This window comes from Triturus cristatus, chromosome 6 (assembly GCF_964204655.1).
Source record: "Triturus cristatus chromosome 6, aTriCri1.1, whole genome shotgun sequence".
NCBI lineage: Eukaryota > Metazoa > Chordata > Amphibia > Caudata > Salamandridae > Triturus > Triturus cristatus.
The window spans coordinates 1,508,228,858-1,508,254,477 of NC_140589.1; the positions used below are offsets into that span (position 1 = coordinate 1,508,228,858).

The window sequence follows — 25,620 nt, forward strand, 5'->3', positions numbered from 1 at the left end:
CTGCTAGGCCCCATCTTATTTGGACATCATTTCTAGTGTGCATACTCAGATTGCACTGCATGGATCAGTGTAGACACTCACATAGGATCCCCATAGTTCTACATCTCACTCCCTCATGCATCACACCAGTCAGTGAATGAGTGTATTGAAACACTGTTAACGATGAACCATCAACTGGCAAATGCACACTGCCCAACATGTAGGCACTAATGCTGATGGTACCAGTGATGTTTGCACTTGCATTTCACTGTATGACCAGTACCTACCAATGGGAACTGTTGTAAAATCACTACATGTACTGTGAACTCTATGTCATGACACATACAGCCACCATTACATGAGAGATTGTAGTCAAATGTCAAATGTCAATGTTTTGGTAGAGCGCACATATCACCAAAAGGTCTCAGGGCGCTTGCAACCAAGACAAAGGAACGTACAGTGACTGAAATGATCAGGTACCTAAATTTAATTAGCAAAAAGCCAAGTCTTCAGCTTTCTGCAAAAAAGTACATGGTCGGTTATAGACGCTAGCTCCAAAAGAAGTTTATTTCAGAGTAATGGGGCTAAATATGAAAAAGATCGGCCCCCATTGCGTACCGTCCGGAAGCGTGGTTGGGCAAGAAAGAATCTGGTGCTGGACCGCAAAGAGGGTCCAGGAACATACCATTGACGTTTTTTTGCCAGATACAGTGGACCAGCTCCATGCATTATCTTGTGGGTGAGACTTAGAATTTTAAAGCGCCCTCTTTGGCGAACCGAAAGCCAATGCAAGGTTTTAAGAGTAGGGACAGAGGGAGAACGGGAAGGAAGTTTGAGAACCAGTCTAGCGGCCGTGTTTTGGAGAATCTGAAGCTTGGAAAGTAAATCTTGGTTGAGTCCGGTGAACAGGGCATTGCCATAATCCAAGCGGCTGATTATGAGACCCTGAACCAAAGGTTTCCTTGCTTCCAAAGGTAGCCACTTAAAGATCTTACGTAGCATGCGCATAATCCCAAAACAAGTCCCAAGCACTTGATTTATATGGGTCTTCAAAGACAAAGAGTTATCAATTGTGATGCCCAGGTTGCGAACTGCTAGCTCGGGCAGGGGACAGGGGCCCAGCTCTACCGGCCTCCAGTCACAAGTCCAAAGCTGTTCTGCTTTCCCAAATAGGATAACCTCTGTCTTACCGCCATTCAGTTGGAGCTTATTCAGATTCATCCAGTCATTGATCCGGATCATACGACTCTTAAAGCGGGCATGCACATCAACTTGGTCAGAATTACAGGTGACTAACAACTGAGTGTCATTTGCGTAGGATATTGTTTCAAAGCCATGGGTCCTGATGATATCAGCTAAAGGTGTTAAGTAAACATTAAATAGCATGGGGCTAAGAATAGAGCCCTGTGGAACCCCGACTGTTACTGGATATGTTTTGGAAACAATCCCATCCACAGAGACCGTAGTAAAACGGTCTGCCAAGTAACTCTCAAATCAGTTAAAGGCCTTCCCTCTAATACCCACCTCCCACAGACGATGTTTGAGGATGCTGTGGGAGACGGTGTTGAACGCTGCGGACACGTCCAAAAGAACCAGTATTGCAGATTCTTGATGGTCCAAAGCTAGCCTGATATTGTCCACAACTTCGATAACTGCGGTCTCAGTGCTATGAGCTGCACGGAAGCCGGATTGTGAGGGATCTAGAAGCCTATTTGTCTCAAGGAAGAGAGTAAGACGTTTCTTGACTAAAAATTCCAAAGCCTTCCCGAAATAGGGGAGCAGAGAGATGGGGCGATAATTAGCAGGCAGATTGGAATCAGCTCAGGGTTTTTTAAGGATGGGCTTAACCAGTGCAAGTTTCCATTTCCATGGGTCCGTGGCTTCATTCAAAGATACATTAAAAACAGTTGTTAGAGCATCCACAAATAGAGGTAGAATTTTAGCACAAGCACGAGGTGGAAAGGGGTCAGCTGGGGAACCAGATTTGATCCTTCCTAAACTTTCAGAGACTTCACTCTTTGTTATGGGTTCAAACTCGGTGAGGGTACATCACTCCTCAAACAAGCAAGACCTGTTGCCTGTGTGGAATAATTGTCACCCATATTTACTGAGAACATAAGCTGGCACATGCATCAAGCCAAAATCCACTTGCAAAAATAGCGAATCGGTAAATTAGACCCTTAGAGCCCGCAAAACACCAGTTTCCAATGCAGCATCCCAAATACCAAAAATGTCCAAAAAATCGCTAAAATTAAGTCGCTAAAACTGCGAGAAACAAGATTGCAAATTCGCAAAAAGCAGAACACACAACAGCAACCGCTAATTACGATTAGCAATTAAAGAATTGCTATCCAATGCATGTAAACTCACTAACAGCGATTTACCTGATAATCACTATTTAGCAAGTGCAGAATAAGGGGAATCACAATCAGGTGGTAAAGTTAAGAAAAGAGAAAAAAAACACACAGGTGCAAATCACCTGAAACCCCTTAAAAATGACTCAGGAGACCCCTGAAGACCTTCACAATGGCAGCCCTCTATGTACTGGCAAAGAGGATGAGGATCAATGCAGCAGCACAGCGCAGGAGGAGGATACAGGAGAGGATTTTTCGCGTGCCCATCACATTGCTTGGCCAAAATGAGGATGAAATATACGATAAGTTCAGGCTGAACCGTGCAATGATCATGCACCTAATTACAGAGTTGGAACCCCTATTGCAACACCAGACCCGTAGGACCCATGCCATACCCACATATGTACAGGTCCTATGTTGCCTGCACCTACTAGCATCTGGTAGTTTCCAGGGGGAAGTAGCCATAGCCGGAGGGGTATCACAAAGTTCACTGTCACGCTTCTTCAAAAACTTCCTTGATGCCATGATGACAAGGATCCACACCCACATCACCTTCCCCACAACCCCCATGAGTTGAATAAGACAAAACTTGACTTCTACCAGGTAGCCCAATTCCCCCATGTGATTGGATGCATAGACTGTACGCATGTCCCTATCTGTCCCCCAGCAGACAATAAATACATCTTCAGGAACAGGAAATCCTACCATTCAATTAATGTTCAAGTTGTGTGCAATGCTAAGCACATCATTACGGACATTGTGACAATTTCCAGGAAGCACCCATGACTCCTACATATTTTGTCACAGTGGCATCCACAGGTGCCTGCTCGGGGTGAATTTGGAGAAGGACATCTAATTGGTACACACATATCCCTGTTTGCAACATCAGTCATACAGATGAAATTGCATTACTGTGGCTAACCCTTTGCTTTCAACCCTGTAGGTGACAGCGCATACACCGTGCGTGAATACATCCTGACACCATACCTCAACCCAGCCACACCACATGAGCGGAGGTACAATGCTGCACACATCAGCACACGGAATGTGATTGAACGTACTTTCGGGATCCTGAAAATTCGCTTCTGTATACTACACAAAACAGGTGGAGCGTTGCAGTACCGGCCAGAGACCTACTGCAGGATAGTGGCTGCATGTGCCATGTTGCACAACATTGCCACCAGAAGAGGCATACACATCGAGATGTCCGACAGAGAGTCAAATGGGGACGACCAACCACACGCACAACACCAACACGCATATGTGCCGAACTCAGCGGAAGGCCAAAGGAGACGTGCACACATCACACAACATTATTTATGATGCAGGTAATGATTAGCCAGAACAACTAAATGCTGAACGTAAATGTTTTATTAACATGAGCCCATGTTAATTAAGATTAGAATAGTGAAAATTAAGAGGGTGATTGAATTGAGGCATAAAGTTAAAAGAAAAAAGTTCAAAGCAATGGATGTCAACCACCACATCGTAAATGACCATGGTTACACCACCATGGCCCAGTAATGAGGATATGCATGTCTAGCGCCTCCTGCCACGTACACCCAGCCTCCTTTCGCGTGCCTCTGCAACATCTACAGGACGTGTGTATGTGGATGTGTTGCAGCGTGAACTGCGCCTCCTGGCAGGGGTCACTGGCACCAACATGCTACTGAGGTTCGATGCCTCCTCACTCCCCTCCTCCCCTTCCAAATTGATGGCACTCACTGTCCCGGACTGTATGTGCTCCAACGCTGTGGTCACTTGTCCCAAGGCGCTTGCAACATCCCCACAGAAATGACCGAGGTCAACTTGCATCACAACGGAGCGCCGTGCCAATAGTGCTGTGGTGTTGCAGAGCTTGTTGATGGCCCTTGTATTTGCTGATGTGCGTATCAGGCTCTGGCGATGCCTCCGCCGCCTATTGCTCTGTCCTGCAAGCACCGCACGTGTGAGCTCCTGTAGGCTCGAGTTGGTTTCACAATTGCCCTCTGCAACCACTGTTGTGAGGTCGCGCACACTCTCTGCCATTATTTGTATATTCTTTGCCAGCTTGGAGATCTGAAGAGTGATTGTGCCCATGTGTCTTCCCTGCAGGCGCTGCACGCGTAGCATCTGTGACTCCATGCCACCATACACATTTGTCACCTGATCATCACATGCAGCAATACGTGCCGTGGTCCTGCGCCGTTGCCCTGGTTGGACCTGTGCTGCTGGTGGAGTTGGTGTTGCAACATGTGGCTGGATGAAGACTGTCGTCGGTGCTGGAGTCACCTCAACAAGGTCCTCCAGGGCTGTGTTTGTGGGTGTAGTCGATGGTCCTCCTCCTGTGGCACCTGCTTCCCTCAGCCTTTCGGCTATGCGCTCATTGCCACGTATTCTGAGGTCGTACCACCTTTTCTTCAAATCATCAATGCTGCGGTGTGTGACTCCCACAGCATTTACTTTCGCCTTGATGCACACCCTGATTTTAAGTTTTTCAGCCTCTGGTACTTTCAGGGACAATTTCCCGAACAATTTATCGTGGCTTCTGCTGACCTCCTCAATCAGGTATTCCAACTCCCTTTCTGAAAACTTAATTTTCCTCATCCTGGGTGTGGCACTCTCCCCTGATGCAGTCGTGTCCGTCCTGAAATGTAGCTGGATACAGAGATGGAAGTGATTCTGGTCAGCCACAGTACTCTGCCTGTTCCTCTGAGCTCCTCAGGGCACTGAATGAAGCATGGACTGGATGACTTCCGGGTTGTGATGTCATCAGCCTGCTTCCAATGCGACACGCTTTTTGCAATTTTCTCTATTAGCGATATCGCAAATAGCGGGATCGCAAATAGCAGGATCGCAAGTTGCGGGATTGCAAGATGGGATTTCCTGGTATAGCGAGTCGCTTTTGGGTACTCGCTATAGTTTTAGCGATTATTAGCGGATCGCTATTTAATCGCAGTTGCCTTCTTGCATTCCATATAGCGATTTTATATTTGCGATTCCTTATTTTTCGCAAATGTGAAATCGCAAGTTTTCTGTTTGATGCATGAGCCAGGTGTCTGCTCAAAAGGAGAACATTGAATGTGGACAGATCTATGCAAAAAGACAATAGGCACAGCACAACATCATGCACCTATCACTACACTTACACTAACAATGACTCATCTTTTATGGTTGGTGAAATGTCTGTCTGTAACACTTAATATTGGCAATATTACATGTAGGACTCTGGTCAGAACTCACCTCCTTGTTGCTGATGTTAGGCCCTCAACTGCCCATCAAAGTCCGGGTAGGCCACCACCAGTAAGTGGGCCTTCAGGAGGGTCAGCGTCTGGCGCGTGCCCCTTCCATGTTGGGAGGACTTCCCCAGATGGACCCCCATGATCTTCCGGGTCCAGTGTCGCAGGACCTCCCACCTCTTCCTGCAGTGGGCATTACACTAGTTGTAGACTCCCAGGGTCCACACCTTCCAGGTGATGGCTATCCAAATGATCTTCTTCTGATGGGCCTAGACCTGTATGGATGCAGTAGATGTAGAAACAGATTGTAACTAGAAATGTTATACATATTATGCCTAGCACAAGCCTTCATCAAGAGTCAACATATTTCATGTGTCAATCTCACATGCTACACATAACTAAAGCATGGATATGGATACACACTTTTGTGGTCATCTGATGACTAACCTCAACCCTGGTCATGACCTAGATTGACTGTGCCAGCCCATTATCATGTAGGGCATGCCCATCCTACATGGAATTTGATGTGAGGTGCCATGACACAGCACACCATTTGGACCTTCTGAAAGGTAAACTACCTGTGCATGACCTTTCCTGCTAGGCCCATTGCATTAGTGCATATGGTTGATAGAGGCATGGGCCATAGTATACACAACACCCTAAGACTAAGGTCACAAGGTAAGGGCTGGTACATGTGACACTGAGAGTTACATCTCTGAGGCTGTGTAGGCATGTAGGATACTCATTTGATTATCATAGTAAGTCAACATAAGTTAGCATTGTTTGTATAGCCATCACAGGACACCCATTTTGCCATTTGACACTGTAACAGGGATGACAATCGACATACAATTGTATGTGTTGTGTGATAGGGAACATTGTAGCCAAGCATAATATTAACATTTCTAAATCTTTTCAAATGTAACCCACTAGCTACCCTGTTCATGTCGAAGATGTGCAATAGGCCTGTACAGTGGAAGCAACACTATTAGAAAAGTACCAACAGACCTGTGTGAGTAAGGTGACAGTCATTGGTGACAGATACACATTGACGCTGTGGGTCAATGAAAAGTAGTGTTAGGTCAGGGGGTCACCTCAGTCACCATGCCTCATATTATCCACATAACAGCTATCAGGGCTACTACTGGTACAGATAACTCTTTCTGGGAACATCCATGGATCAGCAGGTCTACAGGGACATTAGTCTGTGCATCAGTTCTCCTGCGCAGTAACTCAGGCCCAGGTTGGGCCATGGCCCAGACTGCCCACATATCAATGTCAGGACTTGCTCTTTGCAGGCTGAGGCTACTTATCCCACATTTCCACCAATTCAATTCTGAAAAGTCAAACATCTGGCCATTTCATATGTGAACATATGGCTGTTTGGCACTCTGAAGGGGTCTGTGATGTATAACTACGTCCTAGACAAAAGTTTTACAAAGTCTGATGTGGGCTGGTGATCAGTAAGAGGGTACACTTGGCTAACATCATCCTCAAATGTTTCTAACAGTATACATACCATCCTCCATAGGGTGGACTCCTTTGTTCTCCAGGTTTGGGTGTGGAGTGTTAAGCCAATCAGATTCCTTTTTTCCTTTTTTTTTTTTTTTTTTAGAATTGAACTTTCTGGATCTACCCATGCCTGTTTTTAAGTAACCTCAAACCTCCATGGGCAGCCAACCCCAATGCACCTGGCCTCAGATGCACATAACAAGTGTTGATATTTTTAGTCAATTCTGTCTACAGGCAGCCAAGCCCCACTACTCTTGACCTTTTACCATGCACTGCTCTGATTGGGAGGAGTTCAGCTCACTTTGAGCAGCCAATTGTTGCTGCAGTTGGCTTTTAGCCGTGCACAATCCGGGTTGGCCACAGGGCATGGCTTTTGACCAGGCCTTGCAACCATTGGACTTTAAGCAGCTAATTCCCACTGTGGATGGCCAACCACTCATGCAGATGTGTGAGCCAAGTGGCCAACCTGCCATGGGCAAACACTCATCCTGGCCCACTGAAAGGTCGGAGCTCCAACCCATCATATGTAGCTACCGGCCGACAACCCCACCTGAGAGAAGGCAATTCCCAGTGTATCTGGCCTTTGGCTATGTGTAGCAAGATTGGGCCTCAGTGCCTTGCCACCATCCAGGCCCTCAGCTCAAACTGCCAAAGATCTTGCATCACACAACTTGGCCTTTTTTCAATCAGTGGTTATTGTTATCCATTTTTTATTTTTTGCCCTCACATATATTTTATTGCATTTTATACCACAATGAATTGCAACACAATCTTATCAATAAGACCATAACCCCGCATTCCCTCTGTTAGAACTAAGGGTCTCTAGTTGGCAGAGGTAGATACCTTTGACCACATAGTGACTCTTGCTTCTAAGTCAGGGAAAGGGGACTACACTCCTGGATAACATCTGCTCACCCCCTTGGTAGCTTGGCACTAGTGGACAGGCTTATCTCAGAGGCAGTGTGTTAAGCATTTGTGAACATATACAGTAATACAGTGAAAACACTACAGATGGACACCACACAGGTTTTATAAAAATAATTATTCTTTATTTAGACTTAACACAAGACCGCAAACGACAAAAATCCACAATACTGTACTCAAAATAGACTTTAAAATGGTAGAAGTAACTTAGTTCAAGTTGATGATAAATGCAACACGTTTCTCACAAAAGAACCTTGGATGTGTAACGCAAAACAAACAAAAGGTTCGCAGGGAGGGAGATTCGTTGGTTTCTTGCTTCGAGGGAGGCGATGTGTCATGCCTCAATGCTTGCGCAGAGTAGGGGATGCGTCTGTTCTTTACCGGAGAGGAGGTGATGCGTTGATTCTCGTACTGTGTTCCGGTTGCGATGCAGCAAGATGGCGCTTCGATGCGACAATCCGGTGCGATGCGATAAGATGGTGCCCTTGATGCGATGCGATGACGTGAAGATGATGCGTGCACGCCCAACGGCCGTGCGGCGAACTCTGTAAATTTGGAGCCGCGACAGGCCCTGTGACACACTACTCCGGTGATGCATTGGTAAACAGCTGCGACGAAGGCATGCTTCTCTGGTGATGCGGTGGCCACCTCTGCAGCGATGACACGCTTCTCCAGCGATTCAACGGCTGCGACTGCGACATGTTTCTTCTCTTTGAGTCACGCTTCCAGCTCCCGGCGACATGCAGGCTTCTGCAGACAGAATTCCCAGCAAGGAAATTCAGGGGGGAGCTGGTGGTGAAGTCTTGTAGCCCTGAGACTTCAGCAGGAGGCAAACACAAGTTCAAGCCCTTGGAGAAATATTCTGCAAGATGATAAACGTTTCTTAAAAGTTCCTTCCCCTATCCTTGGCAATAAAGAGACCACTGCAGGACAACCCAGCAAACAGCACACCGGCAGAGGGGCAGTCCAAACTCCTGAAGCCTCCTTCTTCTCCTTGGCAAAGGTTTGTCTTGTTTTCCCAGAAGTGATCTAAACTCCTGGGGTCTGGGCCCCAATATTTATACTAGTAAATCCTTTGTTCTCTGAAGGCATAGGGTCCTGTGCCTACTTCAAACCAGTTATGGGTGCATTTTGCCAGTGCACACCTTCTTCCTTTGTCAGTGTGGGCCAGGGTCTTCGGACACACCACAGGAGGTGGAGCCAGCATTGTGGAAGGCAGGCACAGCCCTATTCAGACCCAAGTGCTACTCCTCCCACCACTCTACATGCAGATAGGTCTATTCAGCCCTGTGCTGACTCACCCTGTCTCCTGGAGCCTCCCCAGCCCCTGTCACTCACAAACCAGACATGCAATACTGAAGCTAGCAGAGGCAGGCTGGATGGTTAGGTAAGAAAATACCTACTTTCTAAAAGTGGTATTTTCAAACACAGAATGGTAAAACCAACTTTACTAAAAGATGTTTTTTATCATTCTGAGTTCAGGCATACTGAACTCGAATTTCTACCATGTTCCCTGGGTCAGTTAGGATTATAATATGTTTTAATCAAACTGCCCATTCCAGCCTATGGGGACAGGTAGCCTTGCAATAGTGAAAAACGAAATTGTCTGTAATTCACCATCAGGACATGCAACACACATCAGGGCATGTCCTACCTCTTACATACAATGCACCCTGCCCTGGAGCCTACCTTAGGGGTGTCTGATATGTAGAAAAGGGAATGTTTAGGGACTGGTAAGTGGATGCACCTACCAAGTCAGTATGGCAGTACTAGACTGCACACAGGCTCTGCAATGGCAGGTCTGAGACACACTTTACAGGCTGCTTCTGTGGGTGGCACAACCAGTGCTGCAAGCCCACCAGCAGCATTTGATTTACAGGCCCTGGGCACACATGGTGCACTATAGTAAAGTCTGACAAGTAAATCAAATAATACAATCATGGAGTCACTAATCAATACATGAATTTACAATCGGGAGTACTTGCACTGTGGCACTGAATAGCAGTGGCACAGTGCCCAAAGCATTTAAACCAGAAAAACATATCAACAACAGAGGAGGAAATCAGTAAAAAATGGAAGGGAGACTCACGCCAATGGTACTAGGTCTAACATCCTCGCTATATCCATGATCAGCATTCCTCTATCTCTTATGGTGTGCTGTTCCTTATATTCCTCTCTCTGTATAACAAAGTTTAAGAACCTAATGGAACTCACGTTTTCACCCCCAGCAACTCCCTTCCCTCCCACTGACGCCCTCCCCTTACATTAAAAGAAATAAACTAAAGTGAACATAGCAAGGTACTCTGATGAAGCCAAGAGGAGCATACTTTAAGTGGAAATGTCTTCCTAAACATGCTCTGCAGGACTGGGAATGAAACAGCACTCATGCCCTCAAGGGGCAGATGTCGGGAGAGACACCCCTTTAGAGGTGGACAACGAAGAGGCCCCAGAGACCTTTGATATTCCTTAGGTCATATCCAGGTCCAATAGCTTTTTCTCCTTCTCGTCAGACAGGTTTTAGTACACTCTGTAGCCTGGTGGGCAACAGCACCTTCACTCTCAGACACCATGAGGAGCCTTCAGTAGCTATATCAGTGTTCAGCATGCACTTTTCCCCATGGTGCTCCACTACATAGGCCATTCTCAATGTACCACCAGGTCGAGAACCCTAGTACGTCCCCCATGTCTTCCCCCAACAACATTTCCTCCTTGTACTACATCCCCTCCCCTCCCTCTGCACTGGTCAAGGAGAGGAACAGTAACCAGCATAGCAGAGTATTTGAGCGAGGCTTAGGGGTGCATGTATCACCTGGGGATTGCTCTCTGCATAGTGGATTGCTGTTCGGAAGAGAGGCAATGCGCGTACCCTTGAAGGGTAGACTATGATAGGGAGCCCTCTGGAAAGGTAATTAATTAGGGAACCCCAGGAAAATTGGACATTTTTAAAGTTATCCCTGAAGATGTCTCTCAATCTCTCCATCATGTCTGCCTTTCCACAAGTGGGTATGCTGCTGTGTCAAGGTTGGTGCTTCCTTCTTCTTCCGGGCTGCAGCTATCGCAGTCTTCGCCGCACCCAGACAAAGTCATAGTACATTTCTGTCTGCGTTCATTTGGTAGTGCAAATGTCTGTGTGCCTGGGATCGGTTAATCTAACATATCTTTGATCTGGGCCAAAATGTCAGTCCAGAAGGGGTGAATAGTCGCACAGTCCCACTCAGTCCCAGAGTGCGTTCCCAAAAGGTATTGGGACGTGGTGGCTGAGAGGGCATTGTGTGGAGTAGAAGAACGTACAGAAAGGAGATAATGCCCCTAATGACCTTAGGCTCCCTTCACAAAATGCTCCAGTAGAGTGAGTTCCCTTGTGGTCGCTTCCCATGTATCTGGTTGTAGCGCCCAGTGATGCAGTTGCTGATATCGGAGGTTCTCTGCATCTGAGAGTTGAAAGTCTTGTTGGCAATGCTAAAAGGTGAGAATGTCCAAATTGTGAAAGACGTGTGATAGTGTGAGACAGCCCCCCTCCCTCCACGCCTCTAATGGGCCCAGCTGCATAGCTGGGGGAAATGCCGGCTTGTAATGAATTGGGTAAAAGCGGGGGGGGGGGGAAATGTTGTCCAAGCAGCCCTTTTGACCACATTGTCCCATGCTCTCAGGGTTGCTCCCTTGGGCGTGCTAAGATAGACATTAAGGGGGCAATCTGCCTTTGGTTTCCATGGTAAATCCCAAATGACTCTTCCTGCATTCGCTCTGTCTATATGGAGCCAGTGCTTATCTGACTCTCTCTGGGACCATTCAGTGATGACTCTTAGTTGGGCGGCTTTGAGATAGAGATTAAAGTCTGGAAGTGTCAAGCCCCCTTCAGTTTTGGGGCGTCTTGTTTTTTTTATTTTTATGTTTCGTTAATTTAATTCATCTGTGGACGCTCATTCAGTACTGTAGATCCAGGAGAAGCTTCATGCCCAAGTACAGGGGGGAGGATGTGGCCTTCTGGCTAAAGTGGTCGACCTCGGCGCTGGGGAACTGGGTTCGAGTCTTGCCAGGGGCTCTCAGCATTCTGTGATTCTGGGAAATTCACTTAATCTTCCCGTGCCTAACAAAAAATGAATGTGTCTGCCTCTAACGCAACTGGTGCTCATGTAAAGAGCTCTCAGAACTTCGGGTGAAGTTCGAGCTAAATAAAACTCTGGGGAAAACAAAAAGAATAAAAAACTGTGAACCCAGGGCAAGCTTCACTGTTGGTGAAGCTTACAATGAGTTTGGGGCCATGATGCGACCTGAAACTGCAATTAATGTTTACAATCCACTGTTCCCTGATACCTTCATTCAGCTGGGGTCCACAGTATCTTTGTTGGTATGGCTAACCCCAGACCCCATTTTGGTTGTTGTGGATCCTTTATCCAGAAAACCTACTGTGGTTCCCGCAACACTTTCAATGTGTTTTTTTAATTTCCCTTAGGTTGGAGTTTTTCATGTTCCCAGTCATTTGGACTGGTAGATTGTGGTGTGCCCAGTCTTCAACTTTATATGGCCCTTTGTTCTGCAGGATGTGGGAACTTTGCCCCACACTTTGAAATGTCAGCTAATTAGCACAATCAGAATCATTGGTCCTACTCTGGCACCCCCGTTCTAGAAGGGACTATTGGAGAAAAAGCTGCATTGTCCAATGGAGGATCCATAAACCCAAACTTCAGAGATATATAAAAGTATTACATTGAGCTTGGAAACTTTTTAAAACAAATATCTCCAAACTTACAACAACCGAGAAAAGCACAGGCCCTGTGTATAGTTCTACTTGTATGGCAAGTAGGGCGTAAATTAGTTCAGCAGTTGGGACTGTAAACAGAAGCAGAATATTCTTTAGGAGCTAAAATATAAAAACGCAACATTTTTCATCCCCTTAACCTTCTTCTTTTGCACACATTTTCTAGAAATTTGGCATGCCGGGCCTTAGGTGAGTATGCCAAGCAAATGCAGAGTTTAGTGCTAATCCATCTATGGATTAAAAGCTATTGGCAAAAAATTCCTTTTAACGGAAAGTGTGGCTGAAGCACAAAACCAGAGAGGTCATAAATATTCCATTTATCCAGATGTGCAGAGTGCAATATGCTATTCGCTACCATTGTTGAATGTGGACAGGGTCCATGACACCACACTGCCCTCCCTCAGCACTTGTAATTGTTACTACTATCATTGTTATTGTCGGCAGTTTTGCTGTACTGACGTAATAACCTTGAATCGTACATTGTCACTGGAGTTATAAATGTGTAAATGTGAGTTTATTAGTACAGCTGCTCTAAATGTCTTTTTATTGCGCTACATTTCTTCTCACTGGCATCTCATATGTACTCCAGTGCAATCATCAGGGTTACCAACATGCGTGGAAAAATAAAACAACTCCAGAAAATAAAGCATTTAAAATAGTTCGGGACTCACAAGGAGGACCCGATTCGTGTGCCCATCAGCATCCATTTGAGGTACTGAATTCAACTGACATTTTGTGCCTGACTCTCAAATCACTACCAAACACTTAAACAAGTTCCTGGCTTTTCTTGGATGGCAAGAAGTAGGGTGCAGAAGGAGGCTACTGGCTAGGCACTGTACCCAACGTCCCTCTGCCACTTGCACAGCGCCCCCCTGAAGGCTGGGAGCATGGTCAGGACCCGTGCTTAACCCCCACTGGGCAGCAACAGGAGTTGGGTATCCATAGCAGGTTAGGTGCCAGGGGTTGGAAACTGAGACCATCATAAAATATAATTAAATTCGCAGAAAAACTGAATTATGACTGTAGGTCAAGTATGCAAAAACTAATTAAATTAACCAGTTCTGAACTCACACAACACACTAAATAATTCTTAGTGTCCACCATGCACAAAACACCAAGTTGGCAGGGGCACAGATAAACAAAAACAGTTAATGTGAGAACAACATGGAGGGTGCCGTGTTGGCTGCATTCATAACCATAACTAACAAATTTCAGTCTCTTTTGTTGCTCAGAATACACGCTTCAAACCTCGAGTAAACGAGGATAAAAGTAAAATTGTTATTTCAGAAATGTAATGAAAGATGACAAATGACTACATTCTTTTTTTTCTGGCTGAACACTGTTTAAACCACAGTAGATACTGCAGGTGCAATTACCTGAGTTACAGCATGAAAACAATCAGCAAGTCAGGCACTCCACAGTAATCAAATATGATTTGTTTAATTGGGCGACAGAACCAATTACAAATAAATCATACTTGTTCACACTGATGTGCCCACATTTCTGTTTGCTTTTCAGAAGTATAAACATGTCTGAAACCTGTAAGAAAGAAGGGAGAATTAAAAATGAATACTGCAATCAAATATTTCCACAACTTTTTTTCTCGCTTGGCATACATTTTTGAACACTTGACTGTCTAGTATGCTAAGAAAGCAGCACATTTAATTCAACTGGCAAAAGGGAGGACATGGCTGCCAGATTTAGGGAGACTCACTAGCTCAGTTTAATGAAAGATGGATTAGCAGAAAAATGAGTGCATTATTTGCAATGGGAAAAATAAATGTTGCCTATGTTTTTATTTTGCTGTCTTAAAAAACAATATATATATATATATATATATATATATATATATATATATATATATATATTATCTACTGGCGGTCGCCAGCAGATAGTTATAGTTAGGACCGTGTTTCCATAGGAAATCCGCAACATTCTATTTGGAATAACTTTGGCGCCGGTTGACGAATCCTCGCGAAATTTTCAAAATAGGTGGGGCGCTCCGCTCCGCTCCTACCCTGAAAGTCTCTGGGGAATTCGTCAAGCAGGGGCTGAGAAAAAAGGGGGGTCCCAAAACACGTTTTCCCCATGCAATTTTCCATAGGGACCTTTAGTCCAAGGTACAGCCCGAACGGCTGAACAGAATTACTTGAAATTTGGCAGAGGTAGTCCTCAGGTCAGGGATGTGCCTTTTGCAGGTCTGGTGTCAATCTGTTCAGTAGTTCCTGAGAAAATCAAAAGTAAAATCATATATATATGTGGGCGGAGCCTAACCACACATCTCATCCTGAGATCTGATTGGCTGTCAGCACTTCATCCAAGAAGTGTTGGCAGCCATCTTGGGACCAATATACATGATAGCACCTCATTAAAAAGCATTGCAGTTAATAGAAGGTTTTAAGACTTTAGTTACATTATAAATCATTTGTTGATGGTGCCATACTGATTTTAGGAATTGTGGTATGTTCTAAGGTGATTTCACCATGTGAAAAAGCCTTCTGCTGGGATATCATGATTGAGAGAAAAATATTTTCTCATGCTTTTCCCACAGAGGTTTGGAAGGTGATCTATAAGCTAAACGGAGAGCTTATTTTCTGTAAATTCACATTATCTTTCTCAGTCATGTGAGAATGAAGTCTGACATTCTCAGTAAAACATGTACATCCAACAAGGGCAGAGACTGTCAGTTGATTCCTTTGTGTTCTACTGCAGCTTCCCAGAGTGTTCCAAAGAACAACTAGAGCGCTAACAGTCCTACTTACGATAAACGTATGGCACACCTGAAGCCATCTTGCTTGGATTAAAGTGGTAACTCTTAAAACATTTAATTTAAAAAGGAAGAAAATGAGGGGGTTCATTTTTCCATAAAAAGTATGATTAGTGCTGCAGAAAGAAAAATTAGGGCACATTTTGAGTGACTTCTCAAATCCTCTTCTATTTCATTAAAAAATTCTGACATGCAGACTGAAACATGCACTTTCAATACCAGCAGCAGATTTCCCTGGTGAGCAGTAGCTTTACTACAGTGATCTAATGAGCAAAAAGAGTGCTAACATTCTGAATTAATGGCAATTGTGTGACACATCTGAATGCCTTTGGAATCAAAGTAAAAAACTGAAAGTATTTCCTACTGAGGAGACTGCAGTAAATGAGGAAATTAGGAAACTTCATAACAAATAAGTCTGCCAAGATGGCCACCAGAGACAAAAGAGCCCAAATGTAGCCCAAATATCACCCAGATGTAGCCCAAGTATAGCCCAATGACAGAATGTCCCAGAGTGTTCTTAAAAACAACTAGAGCGCTTACTGTCTTCATTATGACAAAAGTATGGCACACCTGAAGCCATCTTGATTGGAATAAACTGGTAACACTTAAAACATTTAATTTAAAAAGGAACACAATGAGGGGGTTCATTTTGCCATAGAAATTATGATTAATGCTGAAGAAAGAAAATGAGGGCACATTTTGAGTGACTTCTCAAATCCTCTTCTATTTCATAAAAAAATTCTGACACATGCACTTTTAGACTGAAACATGCACTTTTAATACCAGGAGCAGACTTCCATGGTGAACAGTAGTTTTACTACAGTGATCTAATGAGCAACTAGAGTGTCATTTGAGATGTCATCAGTGATGTCATGAGTGATGTCACTGACCATGTCATGAGTGATGTAATATGTGACGTCATCAGCAGTGCATTGCGGGCGCGCGAGTTATAGTTAGCTGAACTAACTATAACGGGGTAATTTCAATGGTTTTGTACAAGTGAAAAGTCCAGCTAACTATAACACCCCTGAAACCTGTGGTTTTTTCAGTGAATTTCTGAGGTTTTTTAAATGCTAATTCCTAACTATAAGGTGCCTGAAACCTATGTTTTTTTCTGTGAATATATATATATATATATATATATATATATATTACCTACTGGCGGTCGCCAGTAGGTAGTTATAGTTAGGACCACGTTTCCATAGGAAAACCTCAACATTCTATTTTGAATAACTTTGGCGCCGGTCGACGAATCCTCGCGAATTTCTCAAAATAGGTGGGGCGCTACGGTCCGCTCCTACCCTGAAAGTCTCGGGGGGATCCGTCAAGCGGGGGCTGAGATAAAAGGGGGGTCCCAAAACGCGTTTTTCCCATGCATTTTTCCATAGGACCTTTAGAACGACCTACAGCCCGAACGGCTGAACAGAATTACTAGAAATTTGGCAGAGAGGTAGTCCGTAGGTCAAGGAAGTGCCTTTTGTAGGTTTGGTGTAAATCAGTTCAGTAGATTTTGAGAAAATAGCCTTTAAATCAATATATATATCTGAGCCAGCTTACGGTACGCTTACCGTACGCTTACGGTAAGCGTACGGTGGCGTGCGCGAGCGCGATTCTGATTGGCTCTTAGATCTTAGTAAACATTCGAATCGGCCGAAACCAGGAAGCGGCGGCCGCCATTTTGTGTATTTCACTCTGAAAAAAAAGAGTGAAAACAAGGAAAGGGGGCAATGAGGAGAGTTACAGACCCCCTAACAATTGTAAGGGGGTCAAAGAAGGACAGAAAAGTACAAAAAAAACATTTATTGATTTTAAAAAAAATCACGGGGTACGCGTACGGTAAGCTCACGGTAAGCGTACGGTAAAAAAAATAAAAATAAATAAATGAAAATCAGATTTAAGAGTTTAGAAATTAGGGAGCTCTAAAAAGAGCTGTTGTGTTTATGGAGTCATTTTTTTAGTGGTACCTACAAGTAAGTACCGATGCAGAGTCTAAGGTTCAAGAGGAAGACTCTGTTCCCTTCATCATTGAAGTGCACACCATCTCCTCTATAAATGTCTTGCATGTCGTAACGCAAGTTGTTGTGGTAAATGGCACCCATACCATAGTCACGGAGGAAAGCAGAAACAGATTTGTTGACGTGCTTTCTTGCTTTGTCAATCTGTGGACAGAAATGATTGGACCAGTTCCATTTTTGCCTTTGGCATATGTTGGAAAACACAAAGGCAGTTTTAGGGAAAAGTGTAAACAGTTGTGCAAAGGTGTCCTTCATAAGCATTTCCAGACCTACCCCAGTCAAAGTGCCTAGGTCATTGCCACCACAGTGCACTATTATGAGGTCAGGGTGTTGGATTTGCAAGAAGGATTTCACCAATGGCATCAATTGGTGCCACTTTAACCCTCTCTGACCAATCCATTTAATGTCTACATTTGGCAAAGCAAGGTCTCTCACCATATCTGTTTTCTCTGCAAACTTTTCACTCCAGAAGACATAGCTGTGCCCTACAATCCACACTGTGAACATCTTCAAAGGAGAACTGGATGCACTCAGGAGGTGTCTTTCAGTAGAATGGCAATATGAAAAGAAAGACAGTTTGGAAATGGAGGCATACATATTTTTTACAAAACAAAAAGAACTGATTGGCTGTTTCATACCATTCTAGAAAAAAAACTAGGCTGTATGTGAAAATTAATAGAAGCATGTTTTGTATTGGTACAAAAAAATGTGTAACCAAAGAACAGTACTATGGATTTGCAGTTAGGATTGAAAAGTCAAGCACTCTTGCTCTGTGGAATTGAAACATTGTGTGTCGAACTTCTGACCTAACTGCACACAGCAGTGTTCCATGAGCTGTTGCTATGGTAGCAGGCAGAAGTCAAGTTGGGGGAAGGGTACTAGGCAGAAGTCAAGTTGGGGGCAGGGTACTTTTGGAAAAGGGTTGGTTTTCAACCAATAGAAATGTGTCATTACATTTGAAAAAAAGGGGGAAGCACTGAGATTTGAAACTTACATGTATATGTGTGGAAAAATAGAGGGAAAGTTTGCCATTATCTGGTTCTGCTGAGAGGAGAGAGGTGTACAGAACAGAGATCCTGGCTCTGATAATCTGCTGTTTGAGTGACACATTTCTTTCACAACTAACTAATTTTAAAGGTGAGTTTACAGTTTGAGAGGGGATGTATGTGGTAACTTAAGAAATGAATAATAGAAATGGGAATTGTTTTTGTTGTAGTTACACATGGTGGATTCATAATGTGTCAGTCTGTAAAAGAGATTTTCACTTGGCCCGAAAAAAAAAGAGCAGTAAGTGTGCTTTCAAATTGGCAAAGAAATTTCGTTTTGGCACTAATGTGAAAACATGACTCTGTGTCCATAGAAGAATTATAGGCAGAAATTTATTGCGTCTTGCTCTGGTGATTTCACAGTTGCAGTAGATGGAAAAGAGGAGCGAATTTTTGGGGGAAGAAGCAGAGGCTTAGCACACACCCATGTGCTTGCCATGTATAGTCATGCACAGTAATTAGAAGCGAGTGGGGTTTTCAGGTTTAAGTCTGTAATGCAAATACATTCAGCATCACTAAGGCTGGTTGCTCCTGCTGGAGTGTAGGCAGTCACAGAGAATACACACGGTGGTGGTCTGAAAAAAAAACAGCTTGGACATGTGCATTTAAATAAATTTAAAAAAAAGGTTTCAGAATGTGTCAGTCTGTAAAAGTGATTTCAAAGTGTAAAAAGAGATTTTCACTTGGCCCAAAAAAAAAAGAGCAGTAAGTGTGCTTTCAAATTGGCAAAGAAATTTCGTTTTGGCACTAATGTGAAAACATGACTCTGTGTGCATAGAAGAATTATAGGCAGAAATTTATTGCGTCTTGCTCTGGTGATTTCACAGTTGCAGTAGATGGAAAAGAGGAGCGAATTTTTGGGGGAAGAAGCAGAGGGTTAGCACACACCCATGTGCTTGCCATGTATAGTCATGCACAGTAATTAGAAGCGAGTGGGGTTTTCAGGTTTAAGTCTGTAATGCAAATACATTCAGCATCACTAAGGCTGGTTGCTCCTGCTGGAGTGTAGGCAGTCACAGAGAATACACACGGTGGTGGTCTGAAAAAAAAACAGCTTGGACATGTGCATTTAAATAAATTTAAAAAAAAGGTTTCAGAATGTGTCAGTCTGTAAAAGTGATTTCAAAGTGTAAAAAGAGATTTTCACTTGGCCCAAAAAAAAAAGAGCAGTAAGTGTGCTTTCAAATTGGCAAAGAAATTTCGTTTTGGCACTAATGTGAAAACATGACTCTGTGTGCATAGAAGAATTATAGGCAGAAATTTATTGCGTCTTGCTCTGGTGATTTCACAGTTGCAGTAGATGGAAAAGAGGAGCGAATTTTTGGGGGAAGAAGCAGAGGGTTAGCACACACCCATGTGCTTGCCATGTATAGTCATGCACAGTAATTAGAAGCGAGTGGGGTTTTCAGGTTTAAGTCTGTAATGCAAATACATTCAGCATCACTAAGGCTGGTTGCCCCTGCTGGAGTGTAGGCAGTCACAGAGAATACACACGGTGGTGGTCTGAAAAAAAAACAGCTTGGACATGTGCATTTAAATAAATTTAAAAAAAAGGTTTCAGAATGTGTCAGTCTGTAAAAGTGATTTCAAAGTGTAAAAAGAGATTTTCACTTGGCCCAAAAAAAAAAGAGCAGTAAGTGTGCTTTCAAATTGGCAAAGAAATTTCGTTTTGGCACTAATGTGAAAACATGACTCTGTGTGCATAGAAGAATTATAGGCAGAAATTTATTGCGTCTTGCTCTGGTGATTTCACAGTTGCAGTAGATGGAAAAGAGGAGCGAATTTTTGGGGGAAGAAGCAGAGGGTTAGCACACACCCATGTGCTTGCCATGTATAGTCATGCACAGTAATTAGAAGCGAGTGGGGTTTTCAGGTTTAAGTCTGTAATGCAAATACATTCAGCATCACTAAGGCTGGTTGCCCCTGCTGGAGTGTAGGCAGTCACAGAGAATACACACGGTGGTGGTCTGAAAAAAAAACAGCTTGGACATGTGCATTTAAATAAATTTAAAAAAAAGGTTTCAGAATGTGTCAGTCTGTAAAAGTGATTTCAAAGTGTAAAAAGAGATTTTCACTTGGCCCAAAAAAAAAAGAGCAGTAAGTGTGCTTTCAAATTGGCAAAGAAATTTCGTTTTGGCACTAATGTGAAAACATGACTCTGTGTGCATAGAAGAATTATAGGCAGAAATGTATTGCGTCTTGCTCTGGTGATTTCACAGTTGCAGTAGATGGAAAAGAGGAGCGAATTTTTGGGGGAAGAAGCAGAGGCTTAGCACACACCCATGTGCTTGCCATGTATAGTCATGCACAGTAATTAGAAGCGAGTGGGGTTTTCAGGTTTAAGTCTGTAATGCAAATACATTCAGCATCACTAAGGCTGGTTGCCCCTGCTGGAGTGTAGGCAGTCACAGAGAATACACACGGTGGTGGTCTGAAAAAAAAACAGCTTGGACATGTGCATTTAAATAAATTTTAAAAAAAGGTTTCAGAATGTGTCAGTCTGTAAAAGTGATTTCAAAGTGTAAAAAGAGATTTTCACTTGGCCCAAAAAAAAAAGAGCAGTAAGTGTGCTTTCAAATTGGCAAAGAAATTTCGTTTTGGCACTAATGTGAAAACATGACTCTGTGTGCATAGAAGAATTATAGGCAGAAATTTATTGCGTCTTGCTCTGGTGATTTCACAGTTGCAGTAGATGGAAAAGAGGAGCGAATTTTTGGGGGAAGAAGCAGAGGGTTAGCACACACCCATGTGCTTGCCATGTATAGTCATGCACAGTAATTAGAAGCGAGTGGGGTTTTCAGGTTTAAGTCTGTAATGCAAATACATTCAGCATCACTAAGGCTGGTTGCCCCTGCTGGAGTGTAGGCAGTCACAGAGAATACACACGGTGGTGGTCTGAAAAAAAAACAGCTTGGACATGTGCATTTAAATAAATTAAAAAAAAAGGTTTCAGAATGTGTCAGTCTGTAAAAGTGATTTCAAAGTGTAAAAAGAGATTTTCACTTGGCCCAAAAAAAAAAGAGCAGTAAGTGTGCTTTCAAATTGGCAAAGAAATTTCGTTTTGGCACTAATGTGAAAACATGACTCTGTGTGCATAGAAGAATTATAGGCAGAAATTTATTGCGTCTTGCTCTGGTGATTTCACAGTTGCAGTAGATGGAAAAGAGGAGCGAATTTTTGGGGGAAGAAGCAGAGGCTTAGCACACACCCATGTGCTTGCCATGTATAGTCATGCACAGTAATTAGAAGCGAGTGGGGTTTTCAGGTTTAAGTCTGTAATGCAAATACATTCAGCATCACTAAGGCTGGTTGCCCCTGCTGGAGTGTAGGCAGTCACAGAGAATACACACGGTGGTGGTCTGAAAAAAAAACAGCTTGGACATGTGCATTTAAATAAATTTAAAAAAAAGGTTTCAGAATGTGTCAGTCTGTAAAAGTGATTTCAAAGTGTAAAAAGAGATTTTCACTTGGCCCAAAAAAAAAAGAGCAGTAAGTGTGCTTTCAAATTGGCAAAGAAATTTCGTTTTGGCACTAATGTGAAAACATGACTCTGTGTGCATAGAAGAATTATAGGCAGAAATTTATTGCGTCTTGCTCTGGTGATTTCACAGTTGCAGTAGATGGAAAAGAGGAGCGAATTTTTGGGGGAAGAAGCAGAGGCTTAGCACACACCCATGTGCTTGCCATGTATAGTCATGCACAGTAATTAGAAGCGAGTGGGGTTTTCAGGTTTAAGTCTGTAATGCAAATACATTCAGCATCACTAAGGCTGGTTGCCCCTGCTGGAGTGTAGGCAGTCACAGAGAATACACACGGTGGTGGTCTGAAAAAAAAACAGCTTGGACATGTGCATTTAAATAAATTTAAAAAAAAGGTTTCAGAATGTGTCAGTCTGTAAAAGTGATTTCAAAGTGTAAAAAGAGATTTTCACTTGGCCCAAAAAAAAAAAGAGCAGTAAGTGTGCTTTCAAATTGGCAAAGAAATTTCGTTTTGGCACTAATGTGAAAACATGACTCTGTGTCCATAGAAGAATTAAGGCAGAAATTTATTGCGTCTTGCTCTGGTGATTTCACAGTTGCAGTAGATGGAAAAGAGGAGCGAATTTTTGGGGGAAGAAGCAGAGGCTTAGCACACACCCATGTGCTTGCCATGTATAGTCATGCACAGTAATTAGAAGCGAGTGGGGTTTTCAGGTTTAAGTCTGTAATGCAAATACATTCAGCATCACTAAGGCTGGTTGCTCCTGCTGGAGTGTAGGCAGTCACAGAGAATAAACACGGTGGTGGTCTGAAAAAAAAACAGCTTGGACATGTGCATTTAAATAAATTTAAAAAAAAGGTTTCAGAATGTGTCAGTCTGTAAAAGTGATTTCAAAGTGTAAAAAGAGATTTTCACTTGGCCCAAAAAAAAAAGAGCAGTAAGTGTGCTTTCAAATTGGCAAAGAAATTTCGTTTTGGCACTAATGTGAAAACATGACTCTGTGTGCATAGAAGAATTATAGGCAGAAATTTATTGCGTTTTGCTCTGGTGATTTCACAGTTGCAGTAGATGGAAAAGAGGAGCGAATTTTTGGGGGAAGAAGCAGAGGCTTAGCACACACCCATGTGCTTGCCATGTATAGTCATGCACAGTAATTAGAAGCGAGTGGGGTTTTCAGGTTTAAGTCTGTAATGCAAATACATTCAGCATCACTAAGGCTGGTTGCCCCTGCTGGAGTGTAGGCAGTCACAGAGAATACACACGGTGGTGGTCTGAAAAAAAAACAGCTTGGACATGTGCATTTAAATAAATTTAAAAAAAAGGTTTCAGAATGTGTCAGTCTGTAAAAGTGATTTCAAAGTGTAAAAAGAGATTATCACTTGGCCCGAAAAAAAAAGAGCAGTAAGTGTGCTTTCAAATTGGCAAAGAAATTTCGTTTTGGCACTAATGTGAAAACATGACTCTGTGTGCATAGAAGAATTATAGGCAGAAATTTATTGCGTTTTGCTCTGGTGATTTCACAGTTGCAGTAGATGGAAAAGAGGAGCGAATTTTTGGGGGAAGAAGCAGAGGCTTAGCACACACCCATGTGCTTGCCATGTATAGTCATGCACAGTAATTAGAAGCGAGTGGGGTTTTCAGGTTTAAGTCTGTAATGCAAATATATTCAGCATCACTAAGGCTGGTTGCCCCTGCTGGAGTGTAGGCAGTCACAGAGAATACACACGGTGGTGGAATGAAAAAAAAAAACAGGTTGGACATGTGCATTTAAATAAATTTAAAAAAAAGGTTTCAGAATGTGTCAGTCTGTAAAAGTGATTTCAAAGTGTAAAAAGAGATTTTCACTTGGCCCGAAAAAAAAAGTGCAGTAAGTGTGCTTTCAAATTGGCAAAGAAATTTCGTTTTGGCACTAATGTGATAACATGACTCTGTGTGCATAGAAGAATTATAGGCAGAAATTTATTGCGTCTTCCTCTGGTGATTTCACAGTTGCAGTAGATGGAAAAGAGGAGCGAATTTTTTGGGGAAAAAGCAGAGGTTTAGCACACACCCATGTGCTTGCCATGTATAGTCATGCACAGTAATTAGAAGCGAGTGGGGTTTTCAGGTTTAAGTCTGTAATGCAAATATATTCAGCATCACTAAGGCTGGTTGCCCCTGCTGGAGTGTAGGCAGTCACAGAGAATACACACGGTGGTGATCTGAAAAAAAAAAAAAGCTTGGACATGTGCATTTAAATAAATTTAAAAAAAAGGTTTCAGAATGTGTCAGTCTGTAAAAGTGATTTCAAAGTGTAAAAAGAGATTTTCACTTGGCCCAAAAAAAAAAAGAGCAGTAAGTGTGCTTTCAAATTGGCAAAGAAATTTCGTTTTGGCACTAATGTGAAAACATGACTCTGTGTCCATAGAAGAATTATAGGCAGAAATTTATTGCGTCTTGCTCTGGTGATTTCACAGTTGCAGTAGATGGAAAAGAGGAGCGAATTTTTGGGGGAAGAAGCAGAGGCTTAGCACACACCCATGTGCTTGCCATGTATAGTCATGCACAGTAATTAGAAGCGAGTGGGGTTTTCAGGTTTAAGTCTGTAATGCAAATACATTCAGCATCACTAAGGCTGGTTGCTCCTGCTGGAGTGTAGGCAGTCACAGAGAATAAACACGGTGGTGGTCTGAAAAAAAAACAGCTTGGACATGTGCATTTAAATAAATTTAAAAAAAAGGTTTCAGAATGTGTCAGTCTGTAAAAGTGATTTCAAAGTGTAAAAAGAGATTTTCACTTGGCCCAAAAAAAAAAGAGCAGTAAGTGTGCTTTCAAATTGGCAAAGAAATTTCGTTTTGGCACTAATGTGAAAACATGACTCTGTGTGCATAGAAGAATTATAGGCAGAAATTTATTGCGTTTTGCTCTGGTGATTTCACAGTTGCAGTAGATGGAAAAGAGGAGCGAATTTTTGGGGGAAGAAGCAGAGGCTTAGCACACACCCATGTGCTTGCCATGTATAGTCATGCACAGTAATTAGAAGCGAGTGGGGTTTTCAGGTTTAAGTCTGTAATGCAAATACATTCAGCATCACTAAGGCTGGTTGCCCCTGCTGGAGTGTAGGCAGTCACAGAGAATACACACGGTGGTGGTCTGAAAAAAAAACAGCTTGGACATGTGCATTTAAATAAATTTAAAAAAAAGGTTTCAGAATGTGTCAGTCTGTAAAAGTGATTTCAAAGTGTAAAAAGAGATTATCACTTGGCCCGAAAAAAAAAGAGCAGTAAGTGTGCTTTCAAATTGGCAAAGAAATTTCGTTTTGGCACTAATGTGAAAACATGACTCTGTGTGCATAGAAGAATTATAGGCAGAAATTTATTGCGTTTTGCTCTGGTGATTTCACAGTTGCAGTAGATGGAAAAGAGGAGCGAATTTTTGGGGGAAGAAGCAGAGGCTTAGCACACACCCATGTGCTTGCCATGTATAGTCATGCACAGTAATTAGAAGCGAGTGGGGTTTTCAGGTTTAAGTCTGTAATGCAAATATATTCAGCATCACTAAGGCTGGTTGCCCCTGCTGGAGTGTAG

The 25,620-nt window shown here is 43.0% G+C and overlaps 1 protein-coding gene across 1 annotated transcript in view; it reads right to left on the reverse strand.

The window, feature by feature from the left end:
- LOC146821614 (uncharacterized) overlaps positions 1–1,365 on the reverse strand; it is an 84,162-nt gene extending 82,797 nt beyond the window's left edge. The window contains exon 1 of the mRNA XM_085609881.1: positions 665–1,365. Coding sequence (XP_085466007.1) covers positions 665–1,365 — 701 coding nt within the window. The remainder of the gene's footprint in view (positions 1–664) is intronic.
- Between the last annotated feature and the right edge of the window lie 24,255 nt (positions 1,366–25,620).